Source organism: Centruroides sculpturatus, unplaced genomic scaffold (genome assembly GCF_000671375.1).
Source record: "Centruroides sculpturatus isolate CEXI.00-Female unplaced genomic scaffold, Cexi_2.0 scaffold89, whole genome shotgun sequence".
NCBI lineage: Eukaryota > Metazoa > Arthropoda > Arachnida > Scorpiones > Buthidae > Centruroides > Centruroides sculpturatus.
The window spans coordinates 427,301-445,875 of record NW_019384460.1 but is presented as its reverse complement, the minus strand read 5'-3'; the positions used below and the strand labels follow the sequence as shown (position 1 = coordinate 445,875).

Below are 18,575 nucleotides of genomic sequence, written 5' to 3'. Positions count from 1 at the left end.
ATTTTGTTCTTCACCTAACATAAAAATATAGCTTTAAATATTTAATGACTTATATTTAAATCATCTTACCTTATAAAAAACTTAGTCAAATAAAACAATTACAGAAATATTAAAATAAATCACTTCGTTAATCACAAAATTGGACGAATATTAAAAGCGAAAACTAAACACGTGCACACCCTGCTCTAGGTAAACAAAGAGGTCAGGACACGTGTGACGTCACTAACTTGCCATTCCTGGCTAACATTGTAGAATAGGGATCTGGCTATCCTTGTAGTATATTGTCCTTGATTGCTACCAAGAGTGCTGTTTCTAAGGTCACAGCCATTCCATGTAGTATATTCTAGCTCGTTGGGTCGCCTAAATACTTTTTCATAAACGTTATTTCCTTGATTAAAAATTCTTTTAAAATATAGACAACAATTCATTGAAGAAGATTGACAATTAAGAAGAAAAACATTAATGGATTTCTACATGTTTATTAGCAATGTCGTTCTAATACAAATTATGCAAACAAATTGTAAGAAAAAGTAAATTTTATTGCAGAATTTTTAAATTATAGATTTCCATATAAAGAAGTTAATAGCGAGAATCTATCATTTTATGAAGCATTTGCAAGTTTTAAAGCTCTTAAAGACATCTGGAAGCGAATTATCCAATGTACAATACATCGAAATAGCTGTTGTATTTTACGAAAGAAAACCTTTCAACTACCACAAAAAATTGGAAAAATTTATTTTTAAAACAAAGTATAAAACGAAGCAAAACTTTTAAATATTGGCAATTGGAAAGTTCAGTGAAAAAAGCGGACCGATGCAGAACACGCCGGACATGCGGACAGTACCCTCGAAAAGCTAATTGTTCGCGCGAAAGGAGAACAGTTCGTATAACAATAAAAACATCCGAATGGTAAAACTGAATTTTTTTGTACTTCATAAACATTATAAAGTGATTATTTTATCACACTCTCGTTATATAATATGTTCTCATAACACAAAATTTAAAATAATAATATTTAAAGACCACTCGACGAATTACTTACTTTGAAATGACGAGCCTACTGCTCATTGTGGGAATGACCGAACCCACGGTGTGCTTGGACTTTTTTAGCAAGACCATTATGGGTTCGACCAACGCCACAATGGGACGAGCGGGTGGTGAGACGGACATAACTGGATGGACCCCAAAAATTCCTTTTTTTAAAATCTGTCTAGATTCTATCTCGGATTCCCCAGAATGATAGGCTGCCACCTTAACAGCTCGGCCATGTGGCTGTCAGCCACGGTGTACTTTTTTGTTTTTTTTTAATACTGTTTCCGCCCTGTGGGCACTAAGAGGGCCTCTTATAGCAGGCCCATTATGGGTTCGGCCAGGCCCACAATGAGGTGACCGGGTGTTGAAGGACGGGGACAGACATATCCGAACGGATCACCCCCCGAAAAATTCCTGGGGATTCCTTGACCCGTCCGGATTCGCGGTATATTTGACAAAGAGACCTTTTTAATACTAACAGAGAGGATAACGTTTATTTTATTATTCATTTAAAATTGTGAAGATTATAACTTATTATGATATTTTATAATTTACATAAGCATGTTAAAATTTATGAAATTTTTTATGAAATTTTTTTCCCATCACTGTTATCACGTGACATCGTTACTCCAACCAGAAAACATCTTCTAATGTAAAGCGTGACGTAAGTTTAGTCGATCTTCCCGATCAGGTGTATGCGTGGTTTAAGTGCCACGGTGAAATGTTTTTGCTTCAAATGGAATTATTTATTACAAAACTATAGCTTTTTGTTTATTATTAAACATATAAACCATGATTTTAACAATTATAGCTAGTTTTGTAATGTCTGTAGTAGGTTTTATAGCTACTTTCAGAATAATACCGAAATTTAGAGAAATGTTTATAAAGGCTCACTTATCAGGAATGGATATGAGTAAAAAATCTAAAGAACTTATGTAAGTTTTTAGTTTTATTTCGTTGCGTTACCGTAAAACAAATTCAATAATGATTTTACAAAGCTAAGATACAAAAAGAGTGTTACACACAATACTTACCATGAAAACATACAATTACATTAAAGTATTTAATGTTGTTTTACTCACATTTGATAATGTAATATTCGATAATTATTAATTTAATAGTAATTATTGAATATCAAAATGAAAGGACTGTAAGCTGACTGTTTTTCATTTCTGTAACTGTCATGTATATGTATTCTTATACATATAGATTATATTTATTGATTTTATAAAAATCATTATGTAACAAACAAGATACAAGAAAGAAACATTAACAGAATAATTAATCTGTTTCCAAATTTCAGTTGTGTATATATAGGCTGACTAGAAATTTACATGGTATAGAAGATAGTTATTGCATGCAAAGACATGGTTGAAAAATGCTGAAATAAATTTACAAAATTATATTGGATTAAGATCAAAGATGATAAAATAATTGGGTAATGTTCAGTGTATCTACTAATATAAAATAATTGGGTAATGTTCAGTGTTTAATTTGATTTAATCATAATTACTGGATAATACCTATTCTGGTGATGTATGGTTTTCATTTGTACATGACAATGCAACTTGTGGGCAATCTGCTGAGGAGGGATGCCTCCTAGGAGAACTTTCTATGACAAATTGACCCATGTTTAAGTGTTACAAATGAGAAGAAAATTTGGAAACTATATGGCCAGTCCATTTTCAAGACTTGGCCATCTACCAGTGATTTCCACTTGGTTCGGTGATTTTATCCACTTGGCCACTGGTGGGCAGTGATGAACAGCCTGTGAGATTCTATGTGGCCCCTGAGGCTTTGGCAATGTTATTTTATTTTTTTTTTGTTTTCTTCCTCATGCCATTATGCAATGTTAATTAGATGATAATTGTGACATATGAGAATAAGCTACATATTGATAGTTTGCATATCGTTAGCATATATTTATTATTTACCTAAGAATATAGAGTGTAAAGTTACTCAGCAGGCTTAAAGCCTCAAATTTATAAGAAAAAAAATATATGTAGCCTGCAGGAACCCTAGAAAGTTCACTTGTAGCTTTCATCCAGGAAAGTATTTTAACTGATCTAATCTCTTCAACAGTAGACATCTTCAATAGACTAGTTATTATTAAATACATCATTAAAATAAATAATAAATGAATGGTTATTATTATTTATGATAATTGTTGATAAAATAATAGTTGGTCAAAATAGATTTGATTTTTCAGTAATTACATACAATTGAAATTGAATTAATTAATAAAAATCTGTAAAAAGCAAATTACAGAATTTATAAAACAAAATAAACTTTATAACATTTATTTTTAACTTTTGACAAAGATCAAACAGAAATAACAGACCAAAACAGATAAACAATAGTCACCAGAGATTGAAAGTATGTTAAGAATAGTACTGATAGTATAGATTAACATAAAATGGATCTGTAATTTTTCTACTTCATTCCTTGACAACTAGGTAGAATTTAATTATTTTCCCATATGAAAATTTAAAATTAACTTGCAATCATATTCTTTGCACTTCTCTAATTGAATATGATCATGTAGAGATAAATTTTTTAATACGGTCATATTCAGTTTTAGTAGCTATCTTCTTGATTATACTCAAAAGTACTTGAAGTATGGCTTGTTTTTTCATGTTTTCTATTTATTTTTCAATTTTATTAACTCCTATAAAAACGTTTTCACTGAAAAAATCAAAGGGTCATTATCAATAATTTTTTTATGTCATCTGCATAAGCAAGAGATACAAAATTTAGACAATGAAGTTTTAGATCAATGTAAATTGGAAAATTAGGGAATTCAAAATAGATTTGGTAGTTTTCAGTTAATGGAATTCCAGGTAAGATTCAAGCTGTGAATGAGGGGTTTCACACCACCCCCAGAATTGTTAACCCTTTGCAAGATATTCATCTCCAAAGGGCCTATTCTACATGCTTCTCGTGTAAACATGTGCCTTGGGGTGCGTTTACTTCTGAGCTAATTTTAGTATCAGCACGCTTAGCCTGTATACTTTCATCCGAGTGCCATGCTCATTGGTGTTTACTTTAGAGCTATGTGACGTCATGTTTAGCGAAATTGGTAAGCTCGGAGTGCTAGCTAGTTTGTTGTCGAGCTATGCGCTAATTCAATATGGCTGCTCTCATGAAAAAATTACTTTCTGTACAAAGTACTAAAAATGGAATTAGTTTTCCAAAATAAACGGCAGAAAGTATTTTTATTGGTAAATTTCAATTATTTGTTGTGTAAAATGTTTACAATGATCTTTTTTTCATTGTAAGGTTCAATAGCTTTAGATGACTTTTTTCATAAACAGAGTTAATTAATGTGAAAAAAATTAAGTTTGATTCATTGTTTATGATTAAAAGTGACGTTTACCTAATACTCATTTGGAATCTTCAGAAATGTTATGTTCAGAGCATTAAATAAATCATAAAGAAATGAACAGCATTAATAATAATCCAAAATTAAATAAGTTTGTATACTTGAATGAATTTTCACTTACATATGGGAAGTGACTTCTCAAGAAATTGTATCATTTGAATACCATTTTTTCATTACAAACTATTGCTTCTGACTATTACTGATACCATTAGCAGTACTCCTTATCTTGTTAAACTGCTGCTTACCTCATCTGCAAATCACTTTCATGCTTACATACAACTCAAAATTTGCATAATGCCAGCTATCCCTAATTCAATTGCTCTTCAGTGTAAATAAACTTTTGAACCTAAAATGAACAGTACATTCTAAATCAGAAAAGAAAATACAATAGAGCGTCAATTTTCCGAATCAATTGGGGTCTGGGGTTGTTCGTATAACTGATATTTCGGATAACCGATTTATGTATGAAAAAATAGTTTAACCTATCCGATGTTGAAATTTTTCTCCGTTGCATGTCGCTTCGTGTTGAATTTTCATTGATGTTAAGCCTAACAAAGACTATTGTATCGTTAAAAATTATTTTTTTTATTTTGTACAAACAAAATAAATATATTGAAAAATATAAAAACAATAAAAAATTATACTTCAGATGTTAATTTAGTATCAAAAACGTAAAATATTTGAGTAGCCCAAGACACAGCCAAAGATTGAAGCGCCACAGCACTGGCGAAAATTTAAATTTGCCGACTGGAATTCTTTCTGATGATTGACTTTCGGAAAATCGACGCTCTACTGTAATACAGTAATAAACTTACACATAAATTATATGATTAATGTTATACAATCTTATTTATTGCAACAACTTAAACTCTTGTGGCACTTTGAATTGCACAAGAGTTCCTTGCTTTTACAACTGCATTTATTTGTGGAACACTTCTTTTTGCAATGATGGCGTGTATAACCTTGCTCTCCACTTTTCAAATGAGCTGCAGCTGCTTCTCTCAGCGATATTTCTTGAGAAGAAATCTCATCTATAGAAAGTAACTTTTCTTTACAAATTACAAACTGATTACATTATTACGTGATTATGAACTGATCTGTTAATGGTGTCTTTTATTCGGATATTGCTGATGCCTTACCGACGACCCCTCTCATCCTCTGCCACCCGTCCTGACAAACTGTTCCCCACCTCACGGGATCAAACGAACAAAAACTCCATCCAGTGACAAAGTGGGCAGTTTCCACCAAACTGTTGCCGAAAAAGAGGTATAACTGTGTCCTACCTCCTGCTATCCACAAAGTGTCTGGTGATAGACTGTCAACATCGGCTTCTCGGGTGTCGTTTCGACCTCCACCAAAGCTTATCTGTGCTTGTCGACATATATTGGCAATTCTTCGAATGTATAATAATATAACCAAATATTCAGTTTTTCACTGACATATTTTGTATGTGTTGACATTCTCTAATTTCAGTCTTTCACAGTAACATATATATGTTATAAAGATTTTCAGATATACAACTTTATACATAAAGTAAAGATCAAGATAAATAGAATGATCACAAAAGATAAACTGATTATCAGCAATAGAAAAACTATTTAGTAATCCTAATATTTAAATTTTAGAACTTGATTATGATATCTGAATTTGATAATTTTATGCAAAGCTGTATATTATAAGATTTGTTCTAAAAACCAGGGAGAATTCCCTGCATAGTGATTAAGTTCAATATTAACATATGATAAGTGGTAAATTTTTTAAACAAAATAATGATTGGAGGAATTCTATGAAAAAAGAGCACCTAAGTTAAATTTTGATGTTTTCGAGAATCTTTGCAAAAAAACAATTTTTTTAATGAGGTTTGTTGTGAAGTGAGTTAAGTGTGAATGTTAAATATATTTCAGTAAAGTGCCTATTATAACAAGGAGAATATCAACATCTTAAAATTCAATATGCATAATAACATAATAAAATTGAGAAACATATCTAAATGCTCTTAGCCACCTACCTTATTCCATAGAATTTTTCTATTGCAAATTGAAAGATTGCAAACTTTCACTATTTTAAATTTTTGATACTTTAGTTTGAATTTTATTTAAATTGACAATAATAATGACACGTGAATTTTTAAAATGTAAAATTATTAATATTATAATAGTTTAAATCTTAAATTTACAATAGAAAGTAAGGAATTTTAGTTTTTGTTTGATATAAATATGAACTTTGACATTTTTTAAAAATAAAGATTCACATTTAAATGAAATTATTAATAACATTACGGTACATTAATTTTATTTAAATGCAAATTTTTATTTAATAATAAAATTATGTAATTACTCTGTTACATTAATGTTTTAATTTTTCTTTTACAGTCCAGAAGCAGCAGGTGTCATTTCAGGTTCTGTTTTTCTTATGGTGATGTTCCTTTTTATACCTATACCTTTTATTCACTCCTGGACTACAAATACACATGATCCATTTCCTCATGATGAAGTAAGATTTAAATAATTCAAAGTTAACAAAACTTCTAATCATAATTTGTACTATTTAAATTGATTTCAGTTTGAAGTAGTCTTTACAGAATAATTATGATAATCACTGGTATTAATATTGAAAACCTTTTCAACAAAAAATAAACATTGTACTTTATTGGAAATTGAAATACTTATTTTATGATAAAATTTCCTTAAACTAATTTTCCAAAGTATCAAATATATTTATCTTCAACATAGAATATGTTTTAGATGACCTAATTAGTATGATGTGTTATTTTCATTAAAATATAGACATTAAAATCATGAAAATGCTTACAGTATGCCATAATAAATATTATCTGAAATCATTTTGTAAATGCTTTGCATTCATTTTATTTATTTAAATAAGTAAAAATAAATGCAACGTGTTTACAAAATGTATAAAATTTATCAACTTAGTTACTCATATAATTTGTTTTACTATATAACATTGCATATTAAATTGTTATGAAATAACTCAGAAATATTATAATTCACTTTTAAACCATATTTTTATTTTTATATGTTGTTAATTTTTCAGTAAGACAATAATAAAGGAACATCTTGAAAAGTATTGCAATTTTTTCATAATTTTATACTTATTATCTATTGTTTTTATTATTAATTATTATTTTTTTGAAAAACAGTAATATTCGTTTTAGTTAAAATATTTTAGGTATTTTCATAATTTTATTACTCTTTCTCTTTGTATATGCTTATATATGTATAAAATAGCTGGCAGTTGTGTTACAGTAATCCAATGCAACCTAACCTAACCTAAGGTTTTGTCTGAAGTATGAACTAATTATGAATATTTAAGCAAATTAAGTTTTACCATGAAACATGCAATGAAAAAGCACTGAGAAGAATGTCAGTAATCAAATATGAGTACTGAATATGTACATGTTTATAGGTTTGAAATAATAATATACAGAAAATAGACTTTTTATGATATGTAAGAGTTTAGTAAATCAGTAACAAGAAATAGAAGAGAATTGAGTAAAGTAGAAATAATAGGAAGTTTGATGTCAAAAAGGAAGGTGAATGGTTGCATTGGATTTTCTATTACTGTAACACAAATTGAACTCATTACAAATTGATATTTGAATAACAGAATAGAAGCAGAAAGTTAAATTATAACTAGTTTTAAATTTTTCTAATTTGCTTTATAATATGCAAACATTTAAAATCAAATTATATATTTTAATAACAAAAAATTTTTATAAGATATAATTAAGAATTTTCTTATTTTCTTTTTACTCATTTTTCTTAAGATATAATTTATTATATTTTAATCAGAAAAATATTACACAGGAATGTGAGCTATAAATATCTGAAAAAAATTTTTAGAGAAAAATTAATTTTTAAAATAAAACAATACTTTTTATTTACAGTAGAAGTTTGTTAATCAAGCACCCAATAATCTACAATGTCTGGTAATATGGTATCCTTTAAAAAAAGCATCTGGAATTGTCCAATAGCATTCTAGCATGCTAGTAATCCACAATAAAAATTTAGAACATGATATGATAAAGATCCTGGACAAAAATATAGTACATGTTTAGAAAATAAATATTATATTCACACAAATCATTATGAATGTTGATATTGTGCAATAGAGTATTAATATTTTTACAGATTTTTCAGTCATTCTTAACACTATATAGTCATGCCCTAAATTGTCATCATTGATTAAGGTGGGTATGTGTAAACAAATCTACAGCAACACAGCACTGTGCATTGCTACAAAATATACAGAAATATCTAGCAATGTTCAAATCACATAACTTATCAAATTTTACAAAAATAAAAAAAACGTTCAGTAATCTGACATTTTCAATAATCCAGCATCACTCTAATCCCATAGGTTCTGAATTAGCAAACTTCTACTATATTATATAAGTAAAAAATTAATAATTCAAAAGTTCTAATACTTTATACTTATTGTTTTCAGTTTGTCAAATTGGTTGCTGCTTTACTTTCAGTTTGTTGCATGCTCTTCTTGGGATTTGCAGATGATGTCTTGGATTTGAAATGGCGTCATAAACTTTTATTACCAACAATGGCATCTTTACCATTATTAATGGTTTATTATGTTACTTTTAATAATACAACTGTACTACTTCCTAAACCTTTGCATTGGTTATTTGGAACAGATTTATGGTTAGGTAAATATTTTTGTTTTAAATAATTATATTTATATTTGTATATATATATAAATATGTATATGTGTGTGTGTGTATATACATAAGTTATGATCATAAATTTATAAAAATCTAGCATAAATGAAATTTGATATCTTGATTATCATCTTGTATTTGATTGAACAAACAAGTTCATATCACATATCATTATTACCATTATTTCATTATTCAAATGTATAATATTTACAAGTATTATTTCAAATGTTCATAATCAGGTTTTATTTAATAGTTATTAATATGCAAAGTTTTGAAAATATGTTTTATTTATATTTTTGAATCCTTTTTTTTTTTTTTTTTTAATAAATGTTTACCGTAACTAAATAAAATTATAAAGAAGAAAGCAGCAAAATGCTGGCTAGTTCATTTAAGTATTAAAAAAATATATTTTTAATGAATATTCTAATTTCTCAGAAATAGACATAAAATTCTTTTGAAATATGAAAAGAAAATTAAAATAAATAATAATTAGCTGATTTTGCAATAAATGTAAATTTTACTCAGTTTGAAATGGCTGATGCTTTTATTTAATGCATACTCTTTTATCATCATTTTTATTGAAGAAATTATTTGGCATAAAAGATGTCTAATCCAATCAGTTTTCTTTCATAAAAATTTCTGGCATATGGACATATACAAATATTAAAATACATGCTACTCTGGTTATAATAGTATTATATTATATTATGGATAAATCATATATCATGAGTTTATCTTCCTTCTGACTTTGTTCTAAAATAATACTGAAAAAAGAAAATGTGTATTGTGTTGCTTTAGAATTTCATACATGAAGCCTAAAACAGCAATTTGTAATATTCTTTTAATGTTGGCTATAGAAGTAAATATGTTTTAAAAAATGTTCTAAAATTTATTTGTTTTTTATGTAAATCCTTGTGATTGACTAATTGATCACTTGTACTATAATCTGCAAGTGGCTACTCATAACTTAATTTTTTTCTGAAGCTATTAAATGTATAGAAAAGTTTTTCTCATCAATAGTGAAAAAAATAAATTGAACAAATGTTCTCAAATTTATTAATTTTTATAATTGACTAACTTGGGAACTTTTAAATCATCATTTATAGTGCAGGTTGTCTTTTAGTTCAAATCAGAATATTTTCCAAAATTCATATTAGAAACAGTATAATAAATTCTGTATATAACCTTTTATGAAGAATTACTTGTTGCTTTGATTGTTAGATTGAATTTTCTTTTTATCATTTTTTTTAAAACAATATTCTAATGTTTGAGTTTCAAAGTTTTGTGTTCTACACATGAAGATTAATCATTTCATTGTAAATTGTTTTAAATCTTAAGTAAATTAACTAGCTGATATCATTGCATTGTATTTCATTTAATTATTGTAATCTTTATAGCAAAAATATAAAATTTAGTTTTGAATTTACTTCTGGTTTAAGAATTTTATATTTGTATAGAAAACCCTCACTAACTCAGACTAATAGATGGTTAAGGTTGTCTGAATTAGCAGGATGTTTGATAACTTGGAAGGTATATATACAGTAGAGTAATTTATTACAATCATCTTTGTACAGTAATTTTACTGAATTGTAGTAGGTTATACTACTAAATTTATTACAGGAAATGAGCTCAAAAACTTTCTCAGCAATAGAGTATACAGCAATGTACAGTAACTTACCAACTACAGTAATATATGAGGGCAGGCTGAAAAGTAATGCACACATGCTTGTAGAACATGAACAAGAACAAATAGCAAGATCGGGCAAAAAGTACATTAAAGTACAATTCTTAAGCTTCAAAATCATATTTATTTTTCAACATAGCCTTAATGATGACTAACACATTTCTCCCAACGTGTAACAAGTTTTTTCATTCCATCAGGACTTGACAGCTGCCTTCACCTCATCGTCTGAGGTGTAATGATTACCCTTGAGGTCTCTCTTAAGTAGAGGAAACAAATAAAAATCACAAGGCGCAAGATCGGGGGAATAAGGAGGGTGTGGAATCGGTTCAAACTTCAGGTTTCGCAGAGCCTCTCCAGTTGCGCGCGAGGTGTGTGGACAAGCGTTGTCATGTTGCAAGATTATTGGTGCCAGGCTGCCTCTAACATGACAAACTCAACGTCAGAGGTGTTTTAGAGTCTGTATGTACTGAGAAGAATTAAACATTGCAACAAGGTGCAATGGTAATTGTCTGTGGCAGTGATCAGACTTCCGCTGCATGTTTCATCAACAATTATGACTTTTCCAGGCTCGCAACCATGAAATTTTATTATCCATCAATTTACAATAGACCTATCAACAGCATCATCACCATAAACAGCCTTTAAATGTAATTTTTTCAGCAGTTAAAAATTTGATAACAGCATGCTGTTTAACTCACGTTGACATAGCACCGGAACATGTCTCCATATTTCCGCTTCTCAAAATATATTGAATGAATGAAACAACCTCAAACTGTGCATGCACATAGAGAGGGAATGTTACTTCCATATGCCACCTGCACGCTTCTGAAAATCATTTCGTTTGTGCTCTACAAGCATGTGTGCATTACTTTTCAGCCTGCCCTTGTAATGCATAGTATCACAAAGACTTCTGAATATCAAAAACACTTGTTAATTATGATTTTGTTATAATTGTAATTTCTCATTAATTACAATTTTTCTATTGTCAAGTAATTTGAAATTACTATAAAATTTTTTGAAAAATTTTATCCAAGTTATGCAAAGTCCAAGTTGGTGGGGAGTTTGTTGTATGTTAAATTACTATTACTATTTTATAAAAAGAGCAACATATTTTTATTAATTTTTAAAACAAAATTATAATAAATTCTTATTTCAATTTAGGTCCATTATATTATGTATACATGGGAATGCTTGCTGTATTTTGCACAAATGCAATCAATATTTTTGCAGGAATTAATGGTTTAGAAGTTGGTCAGTCAGCAATAATTGCTGCATCAATAATTATTTTTAATATTATTGAATTATTTGGTAAGTAATTACATTTTTCAATATATTTTATTTGTTTGATATTTAAATTTTTATATCATTGATGTTTTAAAAACTTTTTTAATTGAAAAAGTTTAATGATCAGATTTAATAATGAAGTTTATATTTACTTATTTTGGATTAATGTCAGAGATATACAGTGAAACAATCAAAGACAACCATCCATTTTAGGAGACTGTTTCCAATATGACTAGTTTTCTCTAGAATGAAATTTTTTTGTCCATATGACCAAAGCAATTTGATCATCTCTTTAAAAAGACCACTTTTTTATTCAACCAATAACCATTCTCTTATGGTACAATAATGCAAAACACTTCATTTTAAATAACTGTGTATGATGAAAACATGGTCTAAAAATGAAAAACTGTACTATGTACTGTAAATTCAAAACTGCCTTTTAAATAAAATTTCTTATGCCAACATAGCCAGCCGAAGACACGACAACAGGATAGCTGAGACAAAGTTTACTGTTAATCAATGGCGTGCGGTGACATTTCATGATAGGGAAGCCGTGTTTCCATAAAAATTTTAAACAAATATTGTAAATGACAAAAATAAACAGTTTATTTATTGACAAGACTATGTCTTGTTTATAAAATTGTACTGCCGGTTTATGTTACCAGCTTAGAGGTATGAAGGAGTACATGTCGAGAGTTGATATTTGGCACAGAGTATTAGGTGCCCAAATCATTTGCGCATAAAAAAAATCCAGACTTGTAGATAGTTAGGGGACTGAGAACTGAGTCAAAATAAAATCCAAAATGGCAACCCTCTTCTACAAACAGAAAACTGGCACCTCACCCCACCGAAGTCAGATGGGGGAGAGTATCACCCACAGTCATTATAAGAAGTGAACTCTGACCTTAGGACTGAACACGTAGTTTCTTCTATTGATATGTTAAATAAAATTTGTAATCTGATTTTGTAAATTTGGGAATGCTTCAAATATGACATTAAAACAGGGTTTTATGTCGTTACAAGTAGGTTTTTTAACATTATCTAGTATGGTAAAATGGTGGGACCGATAAAAATTTGGCATTATATTAGGGTCATCGTTACATCCAATGACGTTATAATTGGGTTAAACTGTATATTGTTTGTGCAAAATAAAAAAAATCATTTCAGACAATACAATACCCACGATTATTTTTTCAAAAATGGGAAATTTTCGTTATGCATTGACAAAAATTCAACTCAGGCAACATGCAACAGAGAGAAATTTCGAAATTGGATAGGTTAATTTCATTGAAAATGCATTGTGGATGACCTCGTTGTCATGGCCGGCAAAGTTTGAACGATTGCGCCCAAAAGCAACGATATCAAAAAAGATTGGAGAATGAGAACAAGACCCACCTTGAGTGTCAAAGTGATTTTGCTTAGTAGTGAGTCTTCAAGACATAGTCTTGTCCTAAATATGGTTTTGCTGTTTTACTTGTTTTAATTCTAAAATAGATAATTGACATGAAACAAAGATATAAGAACTTGTTTTTATTATTTTTTATAAACTAACTCTATTCGACAATTTTTTTCCACAAAGTTGTTAATTACTTTATCATAAAAATTGCTTGTTGTTGATTCCATCAAAGTATTTAAAAGCTCTTTTTCTATTGAAAGCAATGCTAGTGACGACAGTCTTTCCTCTGATCGAGTGTTCCTTGCCAATGTATCAATTCACTGCTTGGTTGAAAAACTGCTCTCAACAGACAGACTCATAGATGGTATCGTAAAAATTAATGATATTAAATCATATAATTCTTTTAGTACATTTTTGTTCAGATCGTCATTAATTATATTATTTTTTATGTCTAAAAGTGACTTGCCAATATAGGCTGGACATGAATTTAAATATTGCAGTTCACTACGTAATTTAGATAAATAAAAAACTTCTCCGTAAAATTTACTTATATAAATATACAAAACAATTGAAACCCGATATCTTAATGGTTATATCTTAACTTGTATATGCTGGAAGAGAAGATTGGACCGAAGGTCCAGGTAGTGTAACTGGCAACGCGTTCACACAGTAAGCAGGAGTTGCGGTTTGAGTCTCACTTCAGGCCGATTCTTTTCTTCCAGTTTAATCTGAATTAATTAATTAAATATTGTAATTATTAATTTTAATAAGAGATGGCACCTAACGCCTCACTCTAGTGCCAAATTCATTTTTAATCTATAATCATATATCCAAAATTTAGCCCAATCATTTACAGCAAAATTTACTTAATTTAAAGAATGAAAACTTGTTTTGGAAAATTGTTTTTCATGATATTTAAAATTATTAACATCTAAAAGTGATAAAAATTCTGAAGATTTTATGTCTGAAAATTTGTCAATATAATTATAATTATATATAGCTTTGTAAAGAAACATGCATAAAAATAACATTGAATATTCTTTACTTTTAAATCTTAAAACAATTCACTTAGTCAAATAGCTCCCTATGAGTGGCTATTGGATAGAACCATTGGAAACATTATATGGTATTTTGGTGTGTAGCATCCATGAGCTAAGCCGCAAGAGGTTGGTGCTCTGTAAAGCACATGGTGAATCCCTGTAATCTGGCTGCTTTATATGATTCAAATATTTTTGCCATGGACGCTGTTCCATATTTGATAGTGCTTCCATTGGGAATATGCATATACAAATTTATATTCGAATATACAATAGCAATCTTATCATTGTTTTTCACATGTATAGAAATTTCTAATAAGATACATAATGAGGTTATAATAAAATATTAATTTTAAGTAATTTAAAGTACATTAAAATATGAAAATAATCACACAATATGTATTTATATTTTAGAAAATACATGGGAAACAGAACTTCCACAGCTTTCACGGACTGCTGTTAATGCATTTTTGTTATTTTCTACTTTTTAATGTATATATGGTATACACACTTGTAATACTTTACATCATAATGGTCCTTCTCATTTCAATGAAATGAAGAGATAGAAAGAATTTGGGGTGTTTCTTAATTATTGTAATTGACTTACAGTACAAACTGTTTAATTTTTAAATTAAACTGTATTTTGCTTTTAAATACTGTAACAATAACATGGTTTTAAATTTGCAAATTAATGTTGTATCTTTTTTTTAAATTACTATGTGTGCATATATGTTTGGAAACAGTACAGTACATATCAGACTGGTGAATTATCTTTAACTAGGACTGGTTTTTTTTCTCTTGATCCAATTGTCTTTATAGTAAACTTTTTCTGAGAATTGCCACAAATTTAAGTCTCAAAGCTTCATTTTTAAATCAGTTGTGATTCAAGCAAGATATCAGGTGCATGCAGTAAAAGAAAGTTTTCTTTCTTTACTTACTTTAGAATCAGAAGATATAAGATAACAAATGAGTTCATTGAATTATTGTATATTTGTGTGTGTGTGTGTGTGTGTATTAAGCTTGAAGTTTTAAAAGTAAATTAATTTCTATATTTTATAAAACATGTTACAATTATGGAATTAATGATAAAAAAATGAAATTGTATTTGATTTTATTCTAATTTATATTTGTAATTTTTTTATATTTCTATTTAAAAATTTTATATTAAAATTCATATATTTTTAGGTGATAGTTGGAAGGCACATTTATTCTCACTTTATTTCATGATGCCATTTTTGGGAACCACATTAGGGCTCCTATATTTCAATTGGTAATTATAGTTTTATAATTTATATTAATTTATTATAAGTATATCAAACATTTCAAAGCTTTTAGTTAAGAGATGACACCTAACGTCTATCTCTAGTAGCAAATTACTTAGTATTAATCATTAAATTAGCAGAGTTATAGTCCAATTATTTAAGATGATTGCTTGGTTATGTTTCTATATACATATCATAGTTTTGGTGTTAATCAGCTTGTTGGTTGGATGTATAGTGTCCTCTGAATAGGACAACTTTAATTATGATCACCTGGCATATTAAAACAAAAGTATGTATATTAATAAAAGATAGAAAAATTTAAAAATTGTTTAATGAAATTACATTTTTCAGATTTGTTTAATGATTTTTGAAGTTCTACTGCTTAGTTATAAAAATTATTTTTAATAGTTCTATAAAATATGGCTTTTAAATGTTTGCCATGGGATTTTATGAAAATGATTTCCTAAACAATTAAGGTATGTTAATATATATTTTTAGGTATCCTGCTCAAGTTTTTGTAGGTGATACTTATTGTTATTTTGCGGGAATGACACTAGCAGTTGTAGGAATATTAGGACATTTTGGTAAAACAATGATTTTGTTTTTCATACCTCAAGTCATTAATTTCATCTTTTCTGTTCCACAAATATTTCATTTAGTACCCTGTCCTCGGCATAGATTACCTAGGTAAGTTCATTGAACCTATATATTCTGTTTAAATATTCGTTTTAATTTTATCCTTTTAACTAGATATAATGAGAAAACAGACAAACTAGAAATGAGTACAGTTCAGTTCAAAGCTAGTGATCTACATCCCATATCAACTTTAATATTATTTATATTTTATCATTTGGGATTGATACATTACAAATCAGGGATCAAAGATGATAATATGGTGGAATGTAGTAATTTTACTTTGATCAATTACTTTATAAAGGTTGCAGGCCCTATTCATGAAAGATCATTAACTTCAGCTTTGCTAATTTTACAGGTAAGTTTTAAAATTTTTACAAATAAAATCATAATTTAATTTAATTACCAATAGTAATATCTTTACAGGAATTTTTAGATTGTTGAATACATAGAATATTTAGTAAAATTTATGAGAATTCAATAATTGGAAATTTTACCNCCAGCTTAGAGGTATGAAGGAGTACATGTCGAGAGTTGATATTTGGCACAGAGTATTAGGTGCCCAAATCATTTGCGCATAAAAAAAATCCAGACTTGTAGATAGTCATATATCATGAGTTTATCTTCCTTCTGACTTTGTTCTAAAATAATACTGGAAAAAGAAAATGTGTATTGTGTTGCTTTAGAATTTCATACATGAAGCCTAAAACAGCAATTTGTAATATTCTTTTAATGTTGGCTATAGAAGTAAATATGTTTTAAAAAATGTTCTAAAATTTATTTGTTTTTTATGTAAATCCTTGTGATTGACTAATTGATCACTTGTACTATAATCTGCAAGTGGCTACTCATAACTTAATTTTTTTCTGAAGCTATTAAATGTATAGAAAAGTTTTTCTCATCAATAGTGAAAAAAATAAATTGAACAAATGTTCTCAAATTTATTAATTTTTATAATTGACTAACTTGGGAACTTTTAAATCATCATTTATAGTGCAGGTTGTCTTTTAGTTCAAATCAGAATATTTTCCAAAATTCATATTAGAAACAGTATAATAAATTCTGTATATAACCTTTTATGAAGAATTACTTGTTGCTTTGATTGTTAGATTGAATTTTCTTTTTATCATTTTTTTTAAAACAATATTCTAATGTTTGAGTTTCAAAGTTTTGTGTTCTACACATGAAGATTAATCATTTCATTGTAAATTGTTTTAAATCTTAAGTAAATTAACTAGCTGATATCATTGCATTGTATTTCATTTAATTATTGTAATCTTTATAGCAAAAATATAAAATTTAGTTTTGAATTTACTTCTGGTTTAAGAATTTTATATTTGTATAGAAAACCCTCACTAACTCAGACTAATAGATGGTTAAGGTTGTCTGAATTAGCAGGATGTTTGATAACTTGGAAGGTATATATACAGTAGAGTAATTTATTACAATCATCTTTGTACAGTAATTTTACTGAATTGTAGTAGGTTATACTACTAAATTTATTACAGGAAATGAGCTCAAAAACTTTCTCAGCAATAGAGTATACAGCAATGTACAGTAACTTACCAACTACAGTAATATATGAGGGCAGGCTGAAAAGTAATGCACACATGCTTGTAGAACATGAACAAGAACAAATAGCAAGATCGGGCAAAAAGTACATTAAAGTACAATTCTTAAGCTTCAAAATCATATATTTATTTTTCAACATAGCCTTAATGATGACTAACACATTTCTCCCAACGTGTAACAAGTTTTTTCATTCCGTCACTGAAAAATTCTTCCGACTTTTCTCGAATCCAGGACTTGACAGCTGCCTTCACCTCATCGTCTGAGGTGTAATGATTACCCTTGAGGTCTCTCTTAAGTAGAGGAAACAAATAAAAATCACAAGGCGCAAGATCGGGGGAATAAGGAGGGTGTGGAATCGGTTCAAACTTCAGGTTTCGCAGAGCCTCTCCAGTTGCGCGCGAGGTGTGTGGACAAGCGTTGTCATGTTGCAAGATTATTGGTGCCAGGCTGCCTCTAACATGACAAACTCAACGTCAGAGGTGTTTTAGAGTCTGTATGTACTGAGAAGAATTAAACATTGCAACAAGGTGCAATGGTAATTGTCTGTGGCAGTGATCAGACTTCCGCTGCATGTTTCATCAACAATTATGACTTTTCCAG

General features: G+C 28.7%; 1 protein-coding gene across 1 annotated transcript; it reads left to right on the top strand.

Annotated features, from left to right (window-relative positions):
* The first annotated feature begins 1,701 nt into the window (after positions 1-1,701).
* On the top strand, positions 1,702-16,847 carry LOC111620807 (UDP-N-acetylglucosamine--dolichyl-phosphate N-acetylglucosaminephosphotransferase-like). The gene is made up of 8 exons (XM_023362802.1): positions 1,702-1,967; positions 6,787-6,907; positions 8,882-9,095; positions 11,953-12,099; positions 15,694-15,778; positions 16,269-16,457; positions 16,521-16,761; positions 16,830-16,847. Exons 1-8 carry the CDS (start codon positions 1,825-1,827, stop codon positions 16,845-16,847), a joined length of 1,158 nt encoding a protein of 385 aa, XP_023218570.1. The 5' UTR covers positions 1,702-1,824.
* Positions 16,848-18,575: the final 1,728 nt, after the last annotated feature.

Excerpts from the sequence above, each read along its gene's own strand:
- LOC111620807 (XM_023362802.1), top strand. The coding sequence starts at position 1,825 with ATGATTTTAACAATTATAGCTAGTTTTGTAATGTCTGTAGTAGGTTTT. Across the intron at positions 1,968-6,786 it reads AAAAAATCTAAAGAACTTAT|TCCAGAAGCAGCAGGTGTCA; the intron begins GTAAGTTTTTAG and ends TTTCTTTTACAG. Across the intron at positions 16,458-16,520 it reads CCTCGGCATAGATTACCTAG|ATATAATGAGAAAACAGACA; the intron begins GTAAGTTCATTG and ends CCTTTTAACTAG.